Source organism: Quercus robur, chromosome 7 (genome assembly GCF_932294415.1).
Source record: "Quercus robur chromosome 7, dhQueRobu3.1, whole genome shotgun sequence".
Classification (NCBI taxonomy): Eukaryota; Viridiplantae; Streptophyta; class Magnoliopsida; order Fagales; family Fagaceae; genus Quercus; species Quercus robur.
In genome coordinates, this window is record NC_065540.1 from 16,454,004 (window position 1) to 16,481,197 (window position 27,194).

General features: G+C 33.7%; 2 protein-coding genes and 1 pseudogene across 2 annotated transcripts; all 3 read left to right on the forward strand.

The window, feature by feature from the left end:
• Positions 1-1,521: 1,521 nt before the first annotated feature.
• Positions 1,522-4,672, forward strand: LOC126692513 (cationic peroxidase 1-like; annotated as a pseudogene).
• Positions 4,673-10,508: 5,836 nt separating this feature from the next.
• On the forward strand, positions 10,509-12,440 carry LOC126691091 (uncharacterized). Its single transcript, XM_050386170.1, has one exon. The coding sequence runs from the start codon at positions 10,509-10,511 to the stop codon at positions 12,438-12,440; it is 1,932 nt and encodes a 643-aa protein (XP_050242127.1).
• A 1,664-nt stretch (positions 12,441-14,104) lies between these two features.
• Positions 14,105-16,562, forward strand: LOC126691092 (uncharacterized). Its single transcript, XM_050386171.1, has 8 exons — positions 14,105-14,359; positions 14,455-14,614; positions 14,725-14,966; positions 15,068-15,289; positions 15,429-15,521; positions 15,613-15,720; positions 15,831-16,204; positions 16,397-16,562. The coding sequence occupies exons 1-7, from the start codon at positions 14,105-14,107 to the stop codon at positions 16,191-16,193; spliced, it is 1,443 nt and encodes a 480-aa protein (XP_050242128.1). The 3' UTR covers positions 16,194-16,204; positions 16,397-16,562.
• Positions 16,563-27,194: the final 10,632 nt, after the last annotated feature.

Below are 27,194 nucleotides of genomic sequence, written 5' to 3' on the forward strand. Positions count from 1 at the left end.
TAAGGTGCAAATATTCTTCATTTCTTAATAAAGATCAAGAAGATACAACGGCAGAACCAAAAAATATTCAGGGGGACCAAAATAATTCTATAAATAAAATTAAATTGAAAGAGTAACATATTTATACATAAATTATACAAGTTAATATAAGCAAAATATTATAATAATAAGAAAAACTAAAAAAAAAAACATTATATTTCATAGATAACAAAAACAAATGCAATATGGATCTCTAACTCTCAACCACAAAATCTGCAATCATATTTTCTTATATATAAAAAATATTGTCCATATCTGATATGTCTTATTCTCCAAATGCAAAATAATGAAAAAAAAAAAAAGTCTTTTTTTTAATCCTAAAAAAAGGGGGAAAATGATGAAGAAAACTTGTATTAAATAATTGACTTAGCTATTCTTTAGAAACATGTGTCTTGAGTATGCTTTAATTTAATGAACTACAATAAGAGCAAAAAATAATGCATTAATTATTTATATAAACTTATCTATTTTTTTGGAAAAGATATATTAAATATATATTTTTAACTTAATGAGTTATATATGTTAATAAGAGTAATAAAAAAAGGGAAAATGATGAATTGATCACTTAGATAAACGTAGGGCAATAGTTAAATTTGTTTCTATAAATTTTTAATATATATGGTGCCTCTAGTCTCCCCTTCCCTCTGCCATGCACTGGGAAGATGCTAGAAAATTTTTTAGGTCTACTAGACAGTTCGTCAACTCCTCCACTCATGTGATGGGTGAGTCTAAAAAAAAGGATAAGTTGATATATCTTTCTAAATTTTATTCTAAGTGACTATATATGGAACAATTTTCATTGATTTCTTTTGTTCTTTAATGCAGAACATTGTCCACGGTTATTAGAAGAATTTTCTTGCATTTTTGTTATTTTTTTTAAATTATTTATTTAGTTGGTTTTCCACAATCTACAAATAAAATAAAAATCAAAAGAACATATTTAAAAAAAAATAGATTATTTCTTTGATCGTACGCAGATGTGGTAGTGAGTGATTAAGGCTGTCCACAGGTCTGGATTGTGCCCAACCCACAACCGGCCTGATTAGATCGGGTGAGAAATCTACATATCTTATAAATAGTGCCAACTCCAAAACTACCAGCGGCAGTTAGTGGGTGATGTGGCAGTATTTCATTTATTTAAAAAATTTCAGTTAAAAAATTCTGTAGATAAGTCAAACTCACAAATTAAAAGTTAAACAAATAACCTCATGTACATCTTTCATTAATTTATTTTATTCATTTTCTGTCCACAGCGTTGACTCTCGGCCGGGTAATGAGAAAAATACATTATTCCAGAACGTGCATGTTAGCTGGAACTCTTGTATAAATACATGAGAACTCTAGTGCTTTAACCACCCAACAAAGCAAAAAATCCATCATCTTCTTCCTGTTTCTCTATCTTCAATAATCGTTCTGGCTCATTATTATTCTAGCTCAGCAATTCTAGCTGCCATTAGATTCTACCTCTTATTTTCACTTTTTGTGGGAATGGTCTCAGCTCGATTATTGTCCCCTTTTCTCTATGCAAGAACATGCCCTAATGCCCTTACCACCATTAAATCAGCTGTAGACTCTGCAGTGTCAAGTGAGCCACGCATGGGAGCATCCTTGCTCCGTCTTCACTTTCATGACTGCTTTGTTCAAGTCATCTCTCTCTCTCTCTCTCTCTCTCTCGACTGCTTTAATTTGTTTAAATAAAGTCACATACTTTTTTTATATATATGGATCTACTATTGACACAATTTTATCATGCATAAATCACAAGTAGTTACCTACTTTTTCTTAAAATTTTCTGTTTATAATTTGATAATTACAATATGGGAGGAAGAATTTGAATTCTAAATGTCTTCATTGAAAATACAAAAATGTGTCAATTGAACAATAAGGTTCTTCACATAACAAGTCGCATAATTAGTAGTGAAAAAAATTGTAAATGTTTGTTTTTTTTTTTTTTTTTTTTTTGTTATTTAAACTTAATGATAACCACAAATTTAGAATAAAGTCATGGACCAAATTCCGTTAAGATGCATGCAAAATTATTGTGATTGCTTGTTTTGGCTAAATAATTTAAATTGTAAAGCGTTATGATATCTATGAAATCCTAGATTCAAAACCTTTAACCAGTATCTTGGGGCCATCCTCAAGGGTTTCTTTCTTGTAATAATCCGGTGTGTATGGGATGGGGAGACTATACATGTCCAAGGAAATAGTTAGATACTTGAAAAGGTCTGGATACCCTTATTTGTTAAAAAAAAAAAAAAAAAAAAAAAAAAAATCTAACAAGCTCTTCACATGCAATAATGTTTTATGAGCCAGGTAAAGTCATTTACTTGTTTAACCCAACATAAATTTAAAGGTTCATGACAACATAAAAGACTATACTAAATTGTGCTAATGGATTATTGAACCCCTTGATTTGTTGAGGTATTATCCCTGCATTTGTGGTGAGGAGTAGTACTATAGCTATTACACATTTTATTACATAAATTTTACACATTCTTATGTTAAATTTTAAAATTAAAAAAAAAAACGATTTAAAATTTTATTATTATATGACATCAATCATATATTTAGCATCAGAAAAAAAACAAGTTTGAGTAATATTATGTAATAGGGGTAGTGTGATGCATCGGTCCTCTTGGATGACACAACAAATTTCATAGGAGAGAAAACAGCTTTTCCAAATAATAATTCACTAAGGGGATTTGACGTAATAGACACCATCAAATCTCAATTGGAGAATATGTGCCCTGGCGTTGTATCGTGTGCTGACATTGTAACGGTTGCTGCTAGAGACTCTGTTGTTGCTGTAAGAAAAAGTTTCAAATTCATATTATTTATAAATTTTAATTTAGACCATAATATTAGAACATATATTAAAATCGTGTTCTTTTGCTGTTGAAATTATTTGTTTCAATCCAGTTGGGTGGACCTAGGTGGCCGCTCCTATTGGGTAGAAGAGACTACTACTGCAAATTTAAGTGCTGCTAATTCCGACCTTCCTTTTCCAGCATTGAATCTTAGTGGTCTTATTAGGAGAAAGTATACAATGTTTTGATAATACCAACTCAGCATCTGTTTTGGTATTTCCTACCCAATAAATGAGTGACACCTATTTCAAAAAACCTCATTAGACTACTCCAATAAATTAATCACAATTTTCTATACTATCAAGAAGATAAATTAATCGTTTATTGGAGTAGTCTGATATGGTTTTTTGAAATAGGTATCACTCATTTATTGGATAGGAAATACCAAAACAGATGTTGAGTTGATATTACCAAAACATGGTATACTTTCTCCTGTATTAGTGCCTTCTCAAACAAGGGTTTCACTACCCAAGAAATGGTGGTCCTATCAGGGTAGTATTGTTTAAAAATATTACATTTTTTCAAGGTACAGTCATGTACAAAAGAAACAAAATAAATTTATGAAAGTAAACTAATCCACAATAATTATAAAAAAAAAAAAGGTCATATTAACAGATGCTCATAAGATAATTGTTAATAAACAATTTTAGGAAAGCTTTTATATCACTTTTATGGAAAATTGAAAAAATTGTCATAATATTAATTACTTTTTCTTTTTTCCCATAAATACATTCCTAAAATGGTTCCCCAACAAATGCCTTTAAAGTATTCATTAACATTTTCCTTTAAAAAATAATAAAAACCTAGTTTTTTAAACTTATTTTGGCTGGTCCTATACTACAAACTTTTCTCCCTGATTCCTACGCAACTTTACAACAAATAAACAATTAACAAAGCACATATGAAAGAGTATAGTTGGCAAGCCAAAGAAGGAAAGGTTTTTTTTATTATAAAATTTTGGTGGATCCCAAATTTTGTTTATTTATTTATTTTTATAAAAAAAAATACTTTGTTTTTTTGAGAGATAATTATAACATGCTGCTAACCTCACAGTTCGAATCCTTTCCCCCCCTAGACCCCTAAGCACTTTGTGTACGGAGAGGTGTCTTTGTGCACGGGAAGGTGTCAATTCAGCTATAAGACCTTTGTAAATTAGTAAATCTCATCTAAACGCAATAGTAAAAAGTTCTTATAAACTTAATATTTAATTGACCCATTAATTATTTGGGGTTTAGGGGGAAAATGATTCGAATGGTGAGATTAACAGTATGTTGTAATTATCTCGCTTAGAAAAAAAAAAAAAATTAACCCATCAATGCTGTTTAAAGCCATGTATAAAATGACCCAACATATTATTTTTATAAAATTTGTTTAGGATCTCACACAATAGGCCAAGCAAGGTGCACAATTTTTCGAGATAGGATTTACAATATTGAAAGCAACATAGATTCCTCATATGCAACTTCATTGAAATCAAACTGTCCAAGAACTGGTGGTGATGACAATCTTGCCTCTCTAGATGTCACAAGTCCAACATCCTTTGGCAATGCTTTCTTCAAGAATTTGTTGAGCAAAAAGGGCCTCTTGCACTCAGACCAACAACTCTTTCATGGAGGTTCCACAGATTTCTAAGTTGGTGCTTATAGCTCTGACTTGGGAAGCTTTCAAATAGACTTTGCGAACGCAATGGTGAAGATGGGAACCTTAGCCCACTCACAGGCACAAGCGGCCAAATCAGGATAAATTGCAGGAAAGCCAACTAATTTAAGGCATTAATTAATCTACCATTTGTGTGCCTGTTGAGAATAAAGTGTTCCTTCTCGATGCTATTGTTGTTTGGTGATTTGGTAGATATATAATATTAAGAACAATAAATCTTGTGATACAAAAGATTTTACTCTTTTTTTTTTTTTTTTGGTTGGTGCATAATAAAAAGTGATAATGTGATATTAGTGAAGTCTATGTAAAAATCGTGTTACTTCAATCACAACTTATTAAAAAAAAAAAAGTTATTATCTTAATAAGTTGTGAAAAAGTTGTAAAACATGTAGCGAAAAAAAATTTATATCTCTAATATTGCTATATAAAATTAATGGACATTGGTTCAAATATAGTTATTATTATTATTTTTTTGCTTTATTATTATTATTATTAATTTTTTTTTTTTTTTACAAAAAATATAATAAAAATAAGATAATTCAACAACTAATATATATGGAGCAAGATAATCTTAAAATAAACAACTTTTCACTATTGAGATGGCAAAGAAACACAATCAAGAGAGAGCAAGCCAAATTTAACCTTAATTAACAGCAATCCAACGGACAATCCCTTAACTCTGCAAACTTTTTTTTTTTTTTTTTTTGAGAAGAACATTAACTCGACTGTCTCGACAACTGATGCAAGTAAATTTCAGATGTACTGAATCCAATATTTAAACAAAGTGATCCAATTTCTTCATATGAGTGTTAAAGGGTAACTATAATTCCAAATAAAACCACCAAATAACCGAGTGAGTACCATGGCATGTAAGTTGGCAACATACTTAATTTTAGACCTTTTTTTTTTTTTTTTTTTTTTAGGGGAAATGGAGAAACCATTGGAAATTTATTGGGTTTGTGGATCACCATAAAGGCATAAACTCCAAACAACATAAACAAAATTAGTTAACAGATGTATCGTGTAGTAGCGGTTTCAGAAATTTTTTTCAGGGTGTTCCTTAAGAAGTATAAATTACACAATCTAATAAAAAGAAATTCATATTTTGACAATAACAACAATCAAAAAACATGCAAATACATAAATTTTACAATTTCCTTCTATGAGTTTTTATATTTTGAAATTGTTGCATGATAGTCTCATTATCAATGCTACAAGCTACATCTCTTTCAATGTACACAATCAAGCAATCATTCATCCACTTATCTCCCATTTGATTGCATAGTTCATTATTTATATATTTCATTGCTGAAAAACTTCTTTCTACTATTGCAGTAGTGACATGAAAGGTCAAAACTAACTTCACAAGCAAATAGACTAATGGATAAGTGTCATGCTTCCCTATCTTCATTAACTTTTTAGCAAGTTCACCAACTCCTTGAAGCTCTAAAAACAAGTCATTGCTGAGCATATGAAAAATGTAATTCTGAAGTTGAGAGCCAAATGCCTAGAGATATTTGTCCTAGAAAAATTAGATGGATAGAACTTTGCTAGATGTATTAACTTTTCCTTATCAAAAGCCACAAATGAATAACTTGGATTCAAGTAAGCCATACAAAGTAGCAAATCAGTATTCGCCTCTGAAAAACAGTTGTTAAGCTTTTGAAGTTGCAAATCTATGACTATGTAGAATAGCTCAACACAATAATGATATAAATTTGTATTTTGTTAGGTGTTGTGTCGCGGCCTCTCACTAACTACAAATATTTCATCCATGTTTAAGATAGGAATATCATGTGTGGTACAAAATGAAGACACTTTAATCAATAAAGATATCCATTCATCATTTCTCATCACTTCTAATTGTTGCATAGACACTTTAACAAGATCCATAGCATTTACTATATCTTGATTTTTTTTTTTTTTTTTTTTTTTTTTTGCAATGCTATTGACAACTCATTTGTGACCCCTAAAATTTTTTTATCAAGTGTAGAGCAAAGACAAATTTACACTACAACAAAATGTATTTTTAGTGACGAAAATTAGTGAGGAAATATTTTTCGTCGCTAAAAATACAGCTTTAGTGACGAAATATGAATTTCGTCACTAATAGTTAAAAAAATTATAACATTTAGTGACGAAAAATAAATTTCGTCACTATTGAGATCTAAAAAATGGGCGCCTGCGGAGGGAAATTTTGGCGGGAGTGTAATTAATCTATAGCGACGAAATATTTCGTCACTAAAAGTTGAAATTTTTAGTGACGAAATATTTCGTCACTGTAGGATAGTATTAGTGACGAAAATTCTTTCGTCGCTATAAGGAAGAATTAGTGACGAAACATATTCGTCACTAAAAATAATAATAGTTTTGCACTTATATATTTTTAGTGACGAAATCTAAATTCGTCACTAAAAGTATACTACAGCGACGAAAGTTAAATTTCGTCGCTAAAAATGTTAACAAAAAATGGTTTCTTTAGTGACGAAAATAAAATTCGTCGCTAAAAGTTTAACAAATTCTGGGTCCTTTTATGACGAAACAGAAATTCGTCACTAAAAATATGCTACAGCGACGAAATTTAAATTTCGTCGCTAAAAATCTTAACAAAAAAATGGTTTCTTTAGTGAAGAAAAAAAATTCGTCACTAGAAGTAGGAAACAGCGACGAAAGCATTTCGTTGCTATAAAGTAGTCTTTAGCGACGAAATTATTTCGTCGCTATTGTCCACTTCTAGTGATGAATTTATGTTTCGTCACAAAAAGTGGTCTTTAGCGACGAAATAATTTCGTCGCTAAAATACCACTATAAATACTCCCAAACAAAGCTCCCACCCTCAGCAAAACAAAAAACTGAGAAACTCACGCTAAAAAAAAAAGAGAGAAACCCACGCTCAAAAAAAAAAAAAAGAGAAACCCAGGTCTCTGTCGACGCCATCTCCGTCTCCGGCCTGAACTTCACCAAAACCCAGGTCTCCGTCGACGCCATCTTCGAAATCCAAGTCTATTATGACGACGTTGAAGCCGTCGCCGTTGAGAACTATTACGACGACTTTGAAGCCGTCGCCGTCAAGAACTATTACGACGACTTTGAACCCGTCGCCGTCAAGAACTATTACGACGACGTTGAAGCCGTCGCCGTCGAGATCTATTACGACGACGTTGAAGCCGTCGCCGTCGAGATCTATTACGACGACGTTGAAGCCGTCGCCCTCGAGATCTATTACGACGACGTTGAAGCCGTCGCTGTCGAGATCTATTACGACGACGTTGAAGCCGTCGTCGTTGCCGTTGAAGCTGTCGCCGATGTCGGAGTTCTGCCGTCGTCTCACTGGCTGTTCACCGCTGGTATACATTTCTCTTTCCTTTTTTTTTTTTTTTTTTGGTTGCTCTCTGTTTTTTCAATTCTCCTTGTGCGATGTTTTTTTTTTTTCTTGGCTTGATAGCTAGTTGTGGTGGATTGGGTAGGCTTGGTTGTGGTAAAATGCCCATTGTTGGTTGTTTTTCCAATTCATTGCTCTTTGTATGTAAAATGCAATGCTTTTTGAGAATGCTACATAGCTGTTTGATGAAATGCTTGAGAGGGATATGACCATTAGAGGGGTTGGTTGTTTGGTAGGATTTTAGATGGGTTTGAAATTTCTTGATAATAGTTCTAGTTTATTTTGATGCATTTCTAATAACTTAATCTTTTTGAGTATATTATTATGATGAATCTGTTGATGAGAATTTACTTTGGCACCATATGGTTGTGAGCTAATTGGTGGGAGAACAGGCTGGGCTACTATTATTAACTATTTACTTGGCTCTTCTATAGTGAATGTGGTATATGTAGTGTAGTTAGATGATTAATAAGTGAGCTTGATTGTTTCATATAAGCTAATGGAAATTAAAAATGAAACAAACGTTAAATTTGGGACTTAAAATTACTGTACATATCAAGTGAGGTGATTTTGTTCTCTAGTATAATATCATGTCATTCTTTTAATGATTTGCGAAAGAAAATTTGAAAAAGCAGTGGCTGTATTACATTTGGTGGTTCAAAAGGTAACACTGGTTTTTTAAATTTTCTTCTTCTAAATGGTTCAAGTGAGGTGATTGATGATTTCGTAAGAGCTATTCATTATAAAGACTGAAGTACTTATAAGTTTAACTTTTCTTTTGCAGGCTAAATTCACATTGTTTGCAATAACTTTGGATTTTTTCTGAAAGTTGTAAGCTTAGCTTGAGCAAAGTAAGTAAATTTTAGTTGAAAACCTTATAAAACTTTATACTTGTGATGTTGGAAATTGGATTAGTGGTGGTATGTTGTGTTGGAGCAAGCGGGTGGCTTGCATGGTGTTATAAGGTGGTTTAAATACATATTGGGAGTGTTTTTAGTTTCTTGAAACTGTGAATGGAACTTGTTAATTAGATATGATGAATATTACTTTATTCGATTTCAATACTTGTAAGCACTCTATACTTGTGATGTTTGTGATTGGTTTTGTAGTGGGTTGTTGTATTGGAGCAAGCGGGTGGCTTGCATGGTGCTATAAGGTTGTTTAAATTCATATTGGGAGTGTTTTTAGTTTCTTGAAAATGTGAATGGAACTTATTAATTAGATATGATGAATATTACTTTATTCGATTTCAATACTTGTAAGCACTCTATACTTGTGATGTTTGTGATTGGTTTTGTGGTGGGTTGTTATATTGGAGCAAGCGGGTGGCTTGCATGGTGCTATAAGGTTGTTTAAATTCATATTGGGAGTGTTTTTAGTTTCTTGAAAATGTGAATGGAACTTGTTAATTAGATATGATGAATATTACTTTATTCGATTTCAATACTTGTAAGCACTCTATACTTGTGATGTTTGTGATTGATTTTATGGTGGGTTGTTGTATTGGAGCAAGCGGGTGGCTTGCATGGTGTTATAAGGTTGTTTAAATTCATATTGGGAGTGTTTTTAGTTTCTTGAAAATGTGAATGGAACTTGTTAATTAGATATGATAAATATTACTTTATTCGATTTCAATACTTGTAAGCGCTCTATACTTGTGATGTTTGTGATTGATTTTGTGGTGGGTTGTTGTATTGGAGCAAGCGGGTGGCTTGCATGGTGCTATAAGGTTGTTTAAATTCATATTGGGAGTGTTTTTAGTTTCTTGAAAATGTGAATGAAACTTGTTAATTAGATATGATGAATATTATTTTATTCGATTTCAATACTTGTAAGCACTCTATACTTGTGATGTTTGTGATTGGTTTTGTGGTGGGTTGTTGTATTGGAGCAAGCGGGTGGCTTGCATGGTGCTATAAGGTTGTTTAAATTCATATTGGGAGTGTTTTTAGTTTCTTGAAAATGTGAATGGAACTTGTTAATTAGATATGATGAATATTATTTTATTCGATTTCAATACTTGTAAGCACTCTATACTTGTGATGTTTGTGATTGGTTTTTGTGGTGGCTTGCATGGTGTTATAAGGTGGTTTAAATTCATATTGGAAGTGCATATTTGTGTGTGCAACGTATATTTGTTTAAGTATTAATATAGACTTGTGCATTCATGAATGTGATAGAACTTTATCTCAGTGGCTTATAGACTTAGATGTTAGAATACATTATGCATGAGTTGTCCTTATTTTACTAAAGTAGGATTCATTTTATAATTGTAGTCAAACATGGATAAAAGTTGGATGACAATGGGTGAGACACCCGATGGCAGATTAAGTCATCCATATATTGAAGGGGTGAATGCATTTATTAATTTTGCAAGAGCGGTTGTGGACTTGAGTGGTAATATTCCGTGTTCGTGTATTCACTGTGTGAATTGCTATCGACAATCTCCTCAAATTGTGCGTATCCATTTGCTTCATCGTGGAATTATGCAATCTTATATTAATTGGTATAATCATGGAGAACCTCGTGTATTGAACGAGAACATTCATGATAATTAAATGTCGGATGGTGATCATATGGATGGTATCGATGCCTTGGTAGATGACCGAATTAGAGGGGAACCAAGAAATGCAACCGAAGATGAGGAGATGCGTCATTTTGACAAACTTGAGGAAGATGCAAAACGTGAGTTGTATCCGGGTTGCACTGATTATAGTATCTTGAAGTTTGTTATTAAGATGTTGAATGTAAAAGTAATGACTAACTTGAGTAATAAGGGACTTGATATGATGCTAGAATTGCTGACAAAGGTTTTACCGAAAGGTAACTTGGTTCCAAGGTCAACTTATGAAGCAAAGAAGATATTACGTGACTTGAGCATGTCATACGAGCATATAGATGCATGCAAAAATGATTGTGCATTATTTTGGAAGGAAAATGAAAATCTTGATAAATGTCCGGTGTGTGAGGTGCCTAGGTACAAAGATACACGTACCCAAGGTAAGAAGATTCCTCATAAAGTATTGCGTTACTTTCCGTTGACACCGAGATTGAGGAGATTGTACATGTCAAGCCAAAGAGCTAAGGACATGAGATGGTATATAGACAAACGTGTGGACGATGGGATAATGAGGCATCCGGCTGATAGTGAGGAGTGGAAGGAATTTGATTTGCAACATCCTGATTTTGCCCTCGAACCTCGCAATGTAAGGTTAGGGTTGGCTACAGATGGATTTAATCCTTTTGGGAATATGAACAATAATTATAGTATGTGGCCTGTCATACTTATCCCCTATAATTTACCGCCTTGGTTGGTTATGAAGGAGCCATATTTTATGTTGTCCTTGCTTATTCTCGGTCCCCATCAACCGGGGAATGATATTGATATTTACTTGAAACCATTGGTTGATGAGTTGAAGGAGTTGTGGGAAGAAGGTGTAGAAACTTATGATGCTTATAGTAAAGAGCATTTTCAGATGCGTGCAACTTTGTTGTGGACAATACATGACTATCCTGGATTTGGTAACATATCCGGGTGGAGGACAAAGGGTTATCATTCTTGTTACACTTGCAACGATCAACCATATTCAGAAGCTTTGGAAAGTAAAATTGGATTCATTAATCATCGAGCTTATTTACCTATGGAACATCGTTGGAGACATAGTCGGTTGCATAATGGTTTACCAGAGAAACGGAAGAGATCTTTAGAGTTACAAGTGGGAAAGATACAAGAGCAACTAGATAGAATGCCAAATATAATTTTAGGAAAGCATCCAAGTAACAAGAAGAGACAACTCATTGGGGAGCCAAATTGGTCAAAGGTAAGTATTTTGTACAAGCTTCCATACTGGAAAAATAAGAAGCTTAAGCACAACATTGATGTCATGCATGTGGAGAAGAACATTAGTGAGAGTACTTATGGTACTTTGTTGGGCATTGAGGGGAAAAATAAGGACACTGATAAGGCACGGATAGACTTGCAAAATATGAACTTCAGGCACACGTTGCATTTGAAACAACGTCCTGATGGATCATATGACAAGCCTCGGGCTTTCTTTTCATTAAGCCCCAATGAAAGAGATGGTTTTTATGACTTTTTGAAATCAGTTAAGTATCTGGATGGCTATGCAGCCAACATATCAAGGTCAGTGAAAGCAAAAAATGGTAGATTATCTGGTTTGAAAAGCCACGACTGTCATGTGCTACTACAACGAATTCTTTCAATTGGGTTGCGAGGGTTTGCAGATAAAGACATTAGTATTGTATTGTTTGAGTTGGGCAACTTCTTCCAAGACTTATGCTCAAGGACCCTAAAGCGGAGTGAATTGGAGAAACTAGAAGAACGTATAGTTCTTATACTATGCAAGCTTGAGAGGTTCTTGCCTCCAGCATTCTTTGATGTTATGGTCCACCTTGCTGTTCACTTGCCTAGAGAAGCAATTCTAGGAGGCTCGGTACAATATCGGTGGATGTATCCAATTGAAAGGTAATTAGATCCTTTGATGCATTCATCAATTGCATATTTCCCACGTGGTATAAAATCACATTCTGTGCGTATTTTTTCCTCGTAGGTATCTTGGAAAATTGAAAAGATACGTTTCCAACCGAGCTTGACCAGAAAGTTCGATTGCAGAGGCTTACATTCTTAAAGAATGTATTAACAACTGGTCTTTGTATATTGATGGGATCGAAACTGTTCATAATCGAAGAAAAAGAAATGAAGATTTTGGTGAATCTAGCGAAGGATTGATAGTTTTTTCACAGACTGCCCGACCTACAGGTGGTAGGCGAAATTATGGCAACTTCTCTCGTGCATTGCTTGATACTGCTCATTGGTACTTGTTGTACAATAGTCCTGAGCTAGAGCCTTATTTAAAGTATGTGATTTCATATGCATATATTGTTTAATCAATTTTTGAATATTATCTATAATGCTTAACTGAAAATAAATCATCTTATTTTTAACAGCGAACACAAAAGCACATTGCATAATCCTACTAGAGAAGCCATAACTCAAATTCAACGACAAGAGTTTCCTAAGTGGTTTAGAGAACGTGTAAGACATTTGAAATTTAATCACGCACTAATAAATTTAAACATTTAATTGTATTCGTCATTGCTTATTACTAATTAATATCACTTGTTGTATATCATTATAGATGAATAGATTGAAAGTTAACGATTCATCAGAAGCTACTAAACAGTTATGGTCATTAGCAAATGGTCCTAAACCGTATGTGAAGGAATACACAGTTTGTATGGTCAATGGTGTAAAGTTCCATACAAGGGACTTAGACAATCGTCGTGTAACCCAAAACAGTGGTGTATGTACCGAAGGAGACCATGAGGGAGAAATGCACGATTTCTATGGTCATGTGTGCAAAATTTGGGAATTAGAGTATATGTTTCGCCATAAAGTTGTTTTGTTTCAGTGTGAATGGTACAATACTGGTACCAATGGTCGAAGGAGAACGATATGAACCGATGCACACTGCACAAGCATTGATGTTACAAGTCGATGGTATCAAAATGATCCTTTTATACTTCCTAGTCAAGCGAAACAGGTTTTCTACCTTCAAGATACGAAATTGCGTGACCCTTGGAAAATTGTGCAATACATCCAACATAGGGGAGTGTTTGATGTCTCGGAAGTCGAAGGCGGAGAATCCAATGATAATATAGAAGATAGTGACGCATTCCAACAAGAAACAATTGTTGATGTTGTCCCTATCAATGTTGAAGACAATATTATTGAGTATTGTATGGGTGATGTTGAAACTGAGGTTCTTCCTGAAGGTGAAACTTCAAGAGATGCTAATGAAAATGAAGAGCACGACATACCTGATGTTGATCTTGATATGAATTATGATATGTAGAGTTATAACAATTGTCTTAAATGTTATGTGCTTGTCTTAAAGTTTTATACTTGTTTTAAAGTTTTATGCTTGTCTATGTTGCAATTGTTATTGAGATATTTTGTGCTTATCTTAAACTTGATATGGATATTAATATGGTCATTTGTTGTGTTGAGTTAGTAGCAATTGTGGTCAAATTTTGCACTTGTGCATTGCTTGATATGGATAATGATGTGAACTATAATGTTAAGTTAGTAGCAATTATACTTATCTTTCATGTCAATACATAGTTTCAAAAAATGCCCAAAAAGGCCAAATACACTTACAATATACCGAGGTATGAGATGGCAAGATTGGATAGAATGAGGCAAAACCAAGAGATAATTGATGCTTTGGGATTGAAGCATATCTCAACTTCTCTAAAGGATTCCGCTCAGTCCAATTGTGCAAAAAGGAAAAGAAGTAGAGCTAGTGTTGTGGTAGATGATGATTATGTACCACCTATTGGTGACGATGAAAATGATGTTGAGTCATCTAACTCTTTAATCCATAAGGTACAATAGATGTTCCATAGGGTACAATAGATAATAACTTTGTCGTTCTATTATTTATAATGACTTTGTTGTTCCATTATATGTATGTTTGTTAGTTACAGATGGCACCAGGACGACTTACATGCTCGCGATGTGAGGCATCTATCCCGGTGGTCCAATCTACGGTTCAATCTACGGAAACACCTCTTGAAGCAAATCCTCTTGTCCAAAGTTCTTCTAATGCAGAGGCTACCGATGCATTAACTAGCACAACTGGTAATTACATAAAACATACTTAATTATAACTGCACCTTGTCTTTACTATTGAGATTATACTTAATGTACATAGAATGTATTATTTTATAACATTGATAATTTTTAAATAGGATCTACTAGCAGAAATATCCGTGGAACAACACGTGGTGTAGCAGTACGGGCACTTGTTGAAAAAAGTGGTAAACTGCCAGTACGTATAGCTGTAGAGTATGATGCTCCTGTTGGGAAGAATGCGTGCAAGCTTGTCAATCAAATTGGTGTACAAGTACGAAGTAATTTGTCAAGTTACAACGTAAAAAATTGGAAAAGTGTTGATGTTGCTACTAAAGATGTGGTGCTTCAAAGTATCGAGGTAAATTTATATTGATAACGTCTAACTTGTCTTTGTTGTCACTAAGCATATTAAATTCATATAATAATAATTTTATAATACATATATACTTTAATTTACAGGATCAGTTTGAGCTAGAAGGAGATTCCAACTTAGCAACGAAAGCAATAAATACAAAATGTGGAAGATTATTGAGTAGCGGCTCTAACAAGTTGTATCAGACTTATAAAAAGCTCGTACAATCTCATGGTGTTGACTATGCAAAAACCCACCCGCCAAAGAATGCCACACTTGCACAGTGGACTGGACTCATTGAAGGGAGATGGACTAATAAGGATTGGCTGGTAAATTATTTATGCGTATATTATTATTATCTAATATTTACTATATTATGTTGTCAAATGATTAGATTAATACTTAGATGAAGTAAATGTATATTGTTTTAGTCATGATCTAATAAATATCTTGAATGTTCTTTATTAGGAAAAATCAAGAATTAACTCTGAAAATAGGAGCAAAACTTCAGGCAAACATAGATGCGGGACAAAGGCACTTGCTGTTAGGGTTGATGAGGAGGTATGTTTTTTCATTTTCTTAAACCTTAAGTGTATTACATGTTGTGATTAATTAACTATAAATAACTAATACTCGAATGTTACTTAATTAGACAAATAATAATGACGGTCAAGTTCCTGAATTGGCAAAAATCTACAAAGATGTTCATTTCAATCCAAATACAAATAGGTGGATACAGCCTGAGGATGAAGCGACATATGTATGTGTATCATTCCATCCCTATTATTCCATCTTTATCATGTTTGTAAAGTTATAGCATATGTATTATTAATGTTGTGATTGCTTGTTTTTTTCTCTTTCAAATGGTAGGAAACTATTCTCAAAGTGCAAGAGGATCATTGTCAAGATCCTAATGCGATTCCCCTTACACAAGAGGAGATCTCAAATTTGGTTTTTAAGAAGAAATCCGGTATTGTAAAAAGACTTGGCATGAGACCTTCCTCTTCTCTAGTAACCACTGCCTCATCTAATTCCTCGGTGGAGTATATTCATCAGTTAGAAAGTGAGATAATTGAGCTCAAAGAGGCAAGAGCCAGGGACGAAGAGGAGCGAGCTAAGGAGCAAGAGGCGCGAGCTAAGCAAGATGAGGTCCAAAACAATATTCTTAATTTTTTGAGGAGCAAGGGTTATGATGATGCTTTTACCTATGGAGGTGGTTCATCTTCAAGCTAAATCACTTATTGGTTAGTACTTTATCTTTAAATTAAAACACTTCATTTTTTATGTATCATTTGAAACTAATATTTGTCACGTGATAGGTTATTTAATCTTTAGTTTATGATACTGAAGATATAGAAGTAAATTTTCTGTTGGCACTATGTAGAATTATATTTGACTAAAGATTTATATTTAATTGAAGATTTATATTTGTGCAGATTTCTTATTGGTGGATTTAGGGGATTTCCTTTAGGCATTATTTGAAGAGGACATCTTCCGTTAGTTCTAATTATATTATGCCACATTTTTTGTATTGTTATAAAACATCTTAAGTTATTGTATGTGTTGCAAACAATTATTGTATGTGTTGCAAACACTTATTGTATGGAAGGAGTTTGAATTGGATACTTACTTTAATTTTAACTTGTAGAATGTATGGATCGATTTTTTATAAATGTGTTGTTGAAATAAATATGTTAATCAAATGTGAGGTTTTAATAATATAATGACAGGTTACAGGTTAATATCAACGCTATGAAAATAATAAAAATAGAAAATAAGTTTTAGTGACGAATTTTTTCGTCACAAATATGGCAACAAAAAATTGTTTTAGTGACGAAATATTTCGTCACTAAATGCAGCGGAATTTTGTAAGAAATGGTTTTAGTGACGAAAATTTTCGTCACTATATGTGTCTGAATTTTCTTAAAAATAGTTTTAGTGACGAAAAGTTTCGTCACTATATGTGTCTGAATTTTCTTAAAAATAGTTTTAGTGACGAATTTTTTCGTCACTAAATGTACCCGAAAATAGTTTTAGTGACGAAATATTTCGTCACTAAATATGATTTAATAAACTGAAATAGTTTTAGTGACAAAAATATTTCGTCCCTAAATACAGTTTTTAGCGAGGAAAACACTTAGCGACGAAACGTTTTCGTCGCTAAATTTTTTTTTTTTTTTTAAAACAAATCAAACTTTTAGTGACGAAAAATTTCGTCGCCAGGACTTTTAGCGACGAGGCTACAGCGACGAAACGAATTTCGTCACTAAGAGTCCAATTTCGTCACTAAAGGTTCTTAGTGACGAAAAACAGGACTTTTAGTGACGAATTTTTTCGTCACTAAAAATACATTTTCTTGTAGTGTTAAAAGATAGAATTGACCTCATAATAGATCGAGCTTCAACCTTTCGGTTGAAGAGGCCATCTTCTTCAATAATCTCAAGTACATCAACAACAGCAGAGAACGTCAAAATCAAGTTGAGAATAGTCTCATAATATAATCCCCAACGTGTATCACTAGGACGTTTAAGATTTGTCTCTTGATTCAAAACTTGCCCACTTCTACGTACACCCTTCTCTAATTCTTCTTTAATTTTGGCAAATTGAACATCTTAAAGAGCATCTAGTCTTTTACAAGAGCCTCCAACAACAGTTACTAAATTATTAACCATATAAAAAAATTTCAGCAATGTTAATGTGATTTTTAGCAATGGCAATAAGAGTCAATTGAAGTCGATGAGTAAAACAATGGACATAAAATACTGATTTATTTTCTTTAAAAATTAAAGTTTTGAGACCATTGATATCACCTTGCATATTACTATCCCCGTCATAACCTTGTCCACGTTGTTTCGATAAACTCAAATTATGTTTGTAAAGTAAACATTCAACAACATATTTGATTGACAAAGTGGTGGTACTTGCTACATGTACAATACCAATGAACCGCTCTATAATAATTCCTTTTTTGTTCACATAACGAAGAACGAGGGCCATTTGCTCTTCCACTAAGATATTATGCGACTCATCAACTATATTAAAAAGAACCCATTGTCAAGATCCTTGATGATGGCTTTGGATGTTTCACGTGCAACTGCATTCACAATGTCTTTTTGAATTTTATGGTGAGTAATTGCAATTTTTCAAAGCTTTTTGCAACACTTCATTGATAGATTCATTATGATTTGCCAAAAATTGTAGAAACTCAGGACAATTTCCTTTATCACTTGAACCTTGAATTCATCGTGACCACAAAAAGCTAACTCCCAGCATAAAAGGGATTTTATGCAATCAACTATTGCATTTAATTGAACCCGATATTCAATTTTATCTTGATTTGATTGCTTAACCAAAACACTTTGAATGTGTTGCTTTTCCTTCATTAGATCTTCACTCTTCTTGGCAGCTTGGTTAGGAGCACTATTAACTCCTCTAACATGGGATGATAACTTCTCTTTTTGATTCCAAAGTTTGAATCCTTTTGTTACAAAAGCCTCGATCTCCTCCTCGCTTATGAACATCTTGCCCAAATAGGAAGCAATATAAACAAAATAATGCATCCTTGTCTATACTATATTCCAACCAGTTTCTATTTATATACCAATTGGATTTAAATTGATGGGGCTTTCCAGAAAAATCCATTGGAGGGTATTCATGGAGAACAGGTTGACAAGGGCCTTTTTGTAAATAATTTTTTTTTATTTCATCATGATTATTAGGATGATAAGATTATATCTTTTCTTGTAGCCTGGGATCTGAATGAAGATTTTCTAAGTTAAAGTCAACATGAATTTGCTTAGAATATGAAGATAAATTTTGCACAGGAAATGAATCTTGCACAGGAGATGAATCTCGAGTACATAGTTTTCTCATTAAATATTTGTCCATAATTTTAGCAAAAAAAAAAAACAATAAACTATAATTCATTTGAAGCATTAATAAAATTATTAATTATTGTTATTTAGTTGTTTTATTATTTTTCTTTACTGACTACTAGCAGTTTAGCACACACCCCACTATGCAGTAGCACACACCCCACTGTGCATTATCCACCCGGCTCAACCCATTGCCTAACATAATTTAATTTGTTTGTCTTTTATAATGTCTTGTTCAGTTACTTTTATACCTTTACCGCCTCTACCTGTCCACTTCCCTAATTCAAATATCCAACCCCATGGCCCCACAGCCCTCATCCACCCCCCATTCAACAGACAAGAGCCAAACAACATTACACGAAAAATTAAAGATATAAAACATTCACAATACACAAAATGACAAACTCACAAACCGATAAGTTAAAATGTCAAATAAAGGCAATTAGACATTAGGTAAAGCTATTCAATTCCAAAGAGAGAATCTCATTTTTCAATTCATAGAGAAATAGAGAGAGAGCTCTGCTCTCACTCTCAAAGCATAGCAAAGATGAGATAGAGAAAAAGAGAGAGAACTGAAATACCTTGAGGGGCGGCAGCACGTTGAGGACTTGAGGCCAAGGCAATCTTCGATCCGATCTCATCGTCACCAATGTTGGTGTGCTCTTGGACCAGGGGCGGGTTCTTGTTGGGTTGCTCTGTTGCTGTTGCTCTGAGGCCAAGGCAATCTCTTATCTCTGATCTAATCTCATCGTCGCTGATGCGCTCTGTTGTTGTTGCTATTGCTGTTTCTAAGTCTAAGGCAGAGGCGCTACTCGTTGAGAACCTGAGACGCTAACTGCTGAGGGCTGACCAGTTGAGGATGAGGTTCTTTTTCCCTTTAGGTTATGATCTCAATTTTGCTTTAAAATTTGATCAATCGGCGTATTGGGTATTTAGTTTATAAAAATTTAATTATTATTATTTTTGTTGATTTAAAAATCTGTCTGGGGTTATTTTTGTTGATTTAAAAATCTATCTGGGGTCAATTTAGGATTGATCTTGGGCTTTTTCCCCTGAGCTCTATTGGGTATTTGGGCTTGCTATGTTATAATTTTTATTTTTGTTTTATTTTTATAGATTTTATTTCAAAATTTTTTTTGGGCTTTTTCTTTTTGCTTGAAAGCCCCAATATATTGTTAAGTAGAACAAATTATAGAGCAAAATTTAATTTTATTTGCATAAAAAAAATTGAGGGTGTTCACAAATTTTTTTTGAAGTGTAGACAAATATAAAATTTTAAATTATATATATATATATAATTTTTTTTTCTAGGTCAGGGTGATCCTATGACCACCCTGGCCTTAATGTGCCATTGCCCCTGGTACCGTGGCTCTAAGAGGTAGTTTGGCTGTTTTAATGTTTGGACCTATGTTAGATCTGTTATTAGAGCATCTACATCGGTAGAGCTAAAAATTTTAGCATTTAATACTTTAAAAAACTACTTTATCTATTTAACACATAATTTCATAACATACCCTATATCAATGGTCTTATTTTTACCATAAGCCAAAAACTATTCATTTTCTTATGAATTTCTTTCTCACTTCCTCTGTCATTCTCTCTGCCACCAATCCCAAAAAGTGATAAAGTAATAATTTTTTTATACCACCTTGTTACAGTGAACTACCACAATAGCAAGAAGGAAAAATATTTTGCCTTTGGCTCCACAAATATTGGCACTTAAATCGGAGTTTGAGGTGGTAAAATAGCTTTTTTGCCACCACCAATGGTGATGCTTTTAGTTGTGTTTTGTTAGTTTATTTGTGTAGTTAGTCTAATGTGAACTCTTTACTTCATTTTATGTACAGTATTCTTTTATATATATATATATATATGTGTGTGTGTGTGTGTATGTATATATATAAATATTGTTGGCTTTAATTTTAGCTTAGAATGCAAATTATTTATACTAACCTCTCTTGAATGACTGAAAATACGAGTTAAAAAATTGCCAAAAAAAAAAAAAAAGCTTTAAAAAATCTAAAATTTCCTATCAAAAGGGTTGCGAATGATACTTTAAGTAGAGGATAATAGTTTGCATTTTAGGAGTGGTGATTGCTTTAATCCACGGTGCAAAAACTTCCGAACTAGGGTTTACAATGATACCAACATAGATTCCTCATTCACAACTTCATTGCAATCGAACTGTCCAAGCACTAGTGGTGACAGCAATCTTGCCCCTCTAGATGTGACCAGTTTAGAATCCTTTGACAATGAATACTTCAAGAATTTGATAAGCAAAAAGGGTCTCTTGCACTCAGACCAACAATTCTTCAACGGGGTTCCACAGATTCCCTTGTTAACGCTTACAGCACCAACTCAGCAAGCTTCCTAACAGACTTTGCTAATGCATTAATGGTAAAGATAAGGGAGCTTAGCCCTCTCATGGGCACAAGTGGTCAAATCAGAACAAATCGTAACAAAGCAAACTGAGTTAAGGCACTAGATCAAGTTTGCCGTTTGAGTGTCCATGTATTCTCATTGTTCTTCGCTCTGATGTGGTTGGGCAAATAATATAAAAAAATAAGGGCATTATTGCTCATGTAATTTAGCTATCTAGTGATAGAGAAGTGAGTATGAGATATATCTATTGGTTCTAAAAGTTTAGAACAATTAGCAAACCATGAGTACAAACTTGTTTACATATAGATTCCTAGATCTTTAAGTTTGATTAGACAATGCTCAAGGTGTTACAAGTCAGAACACAAGAACATACAAGTTGCAAAAAGAAGAATTCAAATTCTGTGAAATTCGACCGATCGAAAATTAGATCCGACCGATCGAAAATCATAGAAAAATAGATTTTGTAGAATTTTAATTAAGCCCAATAGCCCATTGGCCCATTATGTGATTAGGGTTTCAGATCTATTTCACATAATATATAAAGGAAACCCTAAGGCACATTTTGAAGAGATTTTAGAGGTGCTCTTGTGAGATCTAAAAGGTATTATGCCTTCCTCTTTCAAAGTCACTATCAGAAATCATTTTCATATCATTAGATCTGGTAGATTTGAAGTTGTTGCAATAAGATCAACAATTGTTGATGATCTAAACCTTCAAGGGTGGTCTTGAAGTCACAAACTAGAGAGTTTGTGTTGCTAAACCTTTGAGTGGGATCTCAAAGTCACAAGCGTGGGTACTTGTGTTGTTGGGTTCGAAGTTTGCACGTGGTCGTGTCAGTAAGTTACTATTGGAGGTAGTAATAGATTTAGAGTTAAATATGATTGTAAAAACTTCGATTCTCTTATAGTGGATTTGCTTTACCTTGAGGATAATTAGGTTAAATCCTCCCCAAGTTTTTACCTTGAAATAGTTCGTTTCATTGGTTTTCCTAGGTCATCATATTGTAGTGTTATTTACTTTTCCGCTGTTTTGCATGATATGATATATTCTTGTTTAACCTAGATTTGAATAATTAATCTAAGTAATCACTTGGTTAATATATTAGGTTAAACAATCTGTTTTAGTGGGTCTAAAAAAAAAAAAAAAAAAAAAAAAAAAAAAAAATCAAAAGACATTCTTTTGAATTCTAGTTAAGGCCAATTATATTGACTTAAGTCCTATAGCATCCAAAAGCTTTATGTCTCTAGGATTTATGGTCATTTTATTCAGGCTGTCTGTTTCATTAACAGAATGTACTCAAGAAACAACAAATTTTAAAATCTCTTTCATTTAGTTAAGTCTATTTGTTATCCAAAGTGTAGGTCCTTTCAATTCCCAAAGTCTTTTTAGTTGTGTTTTAAGTATTTAGTCATGTTATTGAATTTTATTACATGTTTTGATTTTGAAAATGATAATTTTGATTAATAATTGGGGGGTTGTTCCATGCAAGTTGGTCTAGTATAAGTCCTACTTCATGTACGTATGGAAATCGAAGAGTGAATATTGAGTGTTACTTTGGCTTTTGAGAAAAATAATTTTTTTTACTGTTATCTTTCAGTGGTGAGTTCTTGCTTTATATCTATTAGGTGGATTCCTTAAGAGTGTTGTACATTTCTATCCTTCATTTTGTATCCCTTGGGTCCTTCGGGTGGTGAGCTTTCTTATTCTTGTGAGTGTATACTTATGTTCCTTTCTTTCTCTCCAAAAAAATCCAGTATCTGTTTGGTATTTGAGTTTTGGTTGTCAAGGCTTGTCGTCGTCATTGTGGGCATAACGTTGAAGCACCTCCAACTCGAAAAAGAGACCTTCGTGATGTTGAAGTGGCTGATTTATGGATAGAAGTGTAGCAGCTTCAGCAGAGTCTTGAGCACTTTGAACCTTTTGAGCATGGTGATTCTCTCATGATATAGAGGGTGGATTTTCTTCTAGTGAAAATGAAGACTCTGAACCCCTTTTATCGTAGGGAATATCCTTAAATTTCCAGATCTGTGATATGCAAAAATAGAGAAAAAAAATATGAGCTAAAGAAAACAATCACACAAAACAATGTTTACAGAGTTGCAGTGATTTCATTATTTTTAGGGAAAAATATAAAATACGACAGTGCAATTTTTCACTCTCAAAACAACACATCAAACTCTAATATGAAACAACAGTATTTATTTCCTACATGGAAGATTCACAATGGGCCTATAGGCCAAAGCTCCCTCTCCATGGACTAAGCCTAAAAAAATAACTCATTAAAATTGTAACACTTTTATATCAAATAAGATCAAACATAATTAGGCTTCACATAGCCCAATATTTACTGTGCTCAATGTCAAGCATCAAGTGGAGAGTATTTTCCTCAATTTCATACTTGAAGGAATCAGGGGTTTCCAATGAGATTGATTGGATGTGAAAGTTGATATTCCCTAGTTTGAAGGAATAATACAACCAATAGATTTTTAATAGGCTATAATCAATGGAGCAAATCCTTGCTAATGAGGATGTATCAGATTTGGATTCGGTGCAAAAGCTAGGGCTACTGCACCACGCAATACTCCCAAAATCACTCACAAAAAGTTTCAACATTTTCATCTTTAACCTCTTCTAACGAACAGAATTGCCTGATGCCCTTTTCATTCAAATTATATAGCCTTATGTCCCCATTCCCAAACTAATTAGGGAAATGCCCCTCTTTTGAAACTCGACTTTCTCAAAATCGAGTTAAGCCCTATAATGACGTTTTTAAGGACCTATAGTAGCGTTTTGTAACTTGATATCCATGAAATCGAGTTATAGGCAATTTTATTCATGGATACCAAGTTACAAAACGTCATTATAGGTCCTTAAAACGTCACTATAGGTCCTTAAAGAGGGGCATAAGGCTATATAATTTGGGTGAAAAGGGCATAAGGCCATTTTGTCCCCTCTTCTAACATTTAACTTTTATTTTTATTTTTTAAACCTCTTTAATCTAATGGCTGACATGATATTAAAAGTAACCTTTCTAACTTTTGATCATAACTATTAAAAAGGAATCGCATGGTGCAATAGCCCTAGCTATTGGGCTATTGCATTTGATTTCAATCTAGGATGTATCAGATCATCACATAGTAAAACTTGTTGCCATGAAGTTGAAGAATATTCTTCTTCGTGGTGGAAGAATCTAAAGAAATGAACTCATGAAGGTGAAAGTCGAACTGATACTTGGGAAAAGACGGGTGTAAGGTTGAATTTATTCAACCATCTAATTGGCTTTATTCCGTGCCAAATTTGCTTGTAATTCAGCATTTAGTAACCCTGTATTTAGGTGGGTTTGTTGTAAGGGTAGTGAGTGAGATAGAGTGAAGATTGCTCAAGAGTGTGCAAGAAAACAGAGTGTCGCGGCTGGGACTCGCGGGTGGACTCGCGGCTGCAAGCCGCCAGAAGCTGCACACGTGCCAAGCATGCTGGAAGATGAACAATCATGCTAGCTGGAGCACTACAGGACAAAACAGGACAACTGGCCATACGGTTATCTCGCGACTGGATCTCGCGACTTGGTCAAGCCGCGAAGTCAAGCCGCGAGCCACCCCTGTTTTGCCAAAACCTGACGTTTCACATTCCTCTCCACTCTAGTATAAATACCCCTTTAACCCACGATTGAAAGAGAGCTTCCAGAGAGAATTTTGAGAGAGAAACCCTAAAGAAAAACAAGATTGTTTCACACACAATCCCTACCTTAGAGTCTCATCAAATTCCCTCACTCTCTTCCTCTCCATTGTCAAAACCTTGAGAGGCATTATACCAAACCTGGTTCTCACCATTATCATCTCTGTGAGACAGTCGTTTGGAGTTCTGGGAAGCAGTTAGGAAGGAGCCAATCTTCATTGGTTGATGCTACGGTGTAGTAGCGGAATCCGGAAAGCTAGAAAAGAAAAAGGTTCGGCGCAACCTCGTTGGAGTAAGAAGCTTGGAGGGCTTAGGTGCACTGGGTAGATTAGGCTTGGAGGGTCTATTGCTGTCCTTGTATCCCAACTGTATTTTCTAGTGGATTGATTACCGCTTGGAGGGCGGCGGAGAGGTTTTTCGCCGAGGTCTTCGGTTTCCTCTTCGATAACACATCGGGTGTTATCTTTGTGTTTGCATCTTCCTTCCTCTCTATCTTTGCCTTTACATTATCTGCTGTGGTTTTATTTTGTTATGGCTTAGATAGTTGTTTAACCAATTTCACATTACAGCTTATGTTAAGTTTCCGCACACTTATTGTTTGACATATTGCTTGTGTTAGTTAAGTTAATTTTTTGGGGGTCTAAACGTTCAAAAGTGTTTTTGTACACGTTTTTGAACTTTCAACTGGGAAATAGTCTAAAAAAGAGTTTTTGCTGGACAATTACTGGCGAGATATAGTTTCCTTAGGTTCAACATTTTCTAGCAAAAAGATATGAAAAGAACAAAACAACACTCCCTCCCAAACCCAACCCCAACACCCCCCCACCCCCCCCCCCCCCCCCCCCCTTCGAGGTTTGTGTGGACAAATCAAACTCTTCCTCTTAAGTTTGTATAAATGAGTAGATATCTTTTTTTTTTTTTTTTTAATGAAATATTCTATTAGGGAAGTAACCGTGTGAAAGAGTGTATACTTTTCTATTGCATTTATTAGAACTTCAAGAGAAAGTGTCTTTTTTTGAAACATTAGGAGAGTGAGTGTCATTCTATGAAACTTCTGGAGTAATCTAAAAAAAACAATAGACATAGTTATAGCAAGAATCTATCAATACTCACTATTATGTAATACTACCAAAAAAAAAAAAAAAATTGTTCTATGTTCTCTTAGCTATATCAATACCCAATCTTACAGTTAAAATCCACTTACATTTTTTTAAAATTATTCTTATAATTGAAATTAGTGAATCAATTGGGGGAAAATTGTAAATGAAATTATATATACATTTTTCAATCCTAAAATTCAAGCATTTTTTAGAATAATGTTTCATCTAAACTAGATTGCAAAGAAACTCTTCAAACTCATCATATATCTTTTTATTGGATGTTGATTATGAAAATCTAACCGTTAGATTGCATGTTTTTTATGCTCTTAACATGTTTGTCAAATTTCTTTTAAATTGGATGTTATATACTATTTGATCAATAGACTTAATTTTTTATGTATAATTTTAGACTATAAAAACTTGAAATTTAAACATTTGATTAATATCATAGCAATTATCTTTGACTTTTTAGAAATTTGTGAAAGCATGAAGGATATAATAAGAATATGTAATCCAATGATTAGCTTTTCAAAATTCACACTCAATAAAAATATATAGGAGAAGTTTGAAGGATTTCTCTCCCTAGTTTGAGAGAAACTTTTTTTTTTAATCCGCTGCCCTTGGTGCGTTAAGGACCTAGAGGAATTAGTAGTCTATGGACAGCATGATTAAGGGCTTGGAGAAATTAGTAGTTTGTGGACGGCATGGCAAGTGTTGTGGACGGCATGGCAACACTTGAAGATTGTTGACACCTTCATATGGAATCACCACTTGAACTTAGAAAACGTTGACTACAAAAAATTCATTTCTTTATTTATTTTAGTGTAAATGATTGGGTAGAATACAAGAGGTCTATTTTGATTTGAAGGTGATGCATTATTTTGCTATTTGGATTCGGTCATATGTGTGTGTTTTGCAAGTGCAACTAGGCTCTTTGTTTTTTTGACCTACTCCTTCACTCAATGTCACTTTATCCGTCCTGACCACAAATTGCCTCCACATTCTCAAGTAGTGCACTATTGCTGGCATCTTCTTCTCTTGGAACACGCCTTTCGGCTAATTTTGAGATGCTCCTATGGCCTAATTAAATTCTTAAGAGGTCAAATATAACTTTTAAGACTCAAACTCTAAACTTTAATTACATAATTATATGTTTTTTGAAATATGGGTCTACCTACGCATACAAAGTAAGATAAATAATA

Excerpts from the sequence above, each read along its gene's own strand:
- LOC126691091 (XM_050386170.1), top strand. The coding sequence starts at position 10,509 with ATGTCGGATGGTGATCATATGGATGGTATCGATGCCTTGGTAGATGAC.
- LOC126691092 (XM_050386171.1), top strand. The coding sequence starts at position 14,105 with ATGCCCAAAAAGGCCAAATACACTTACAATATACCGAGGTATGAGATG. Across the intron at positions 14,615-14,724 it reads TGCATTAACTAGCACAACTG|GATCTACTAGCAGAAATATC; the intron begins GTAATTACATAA and ends ATTTTTAAATAG. Across the intron at positions 15,522-15,612 it reads CTGTTAGGGTTGATGAGGAG|ACAAATAATAATGACGGTCA; the intron begins GTATGTTTTTTC and ends TTACTTAATTAG.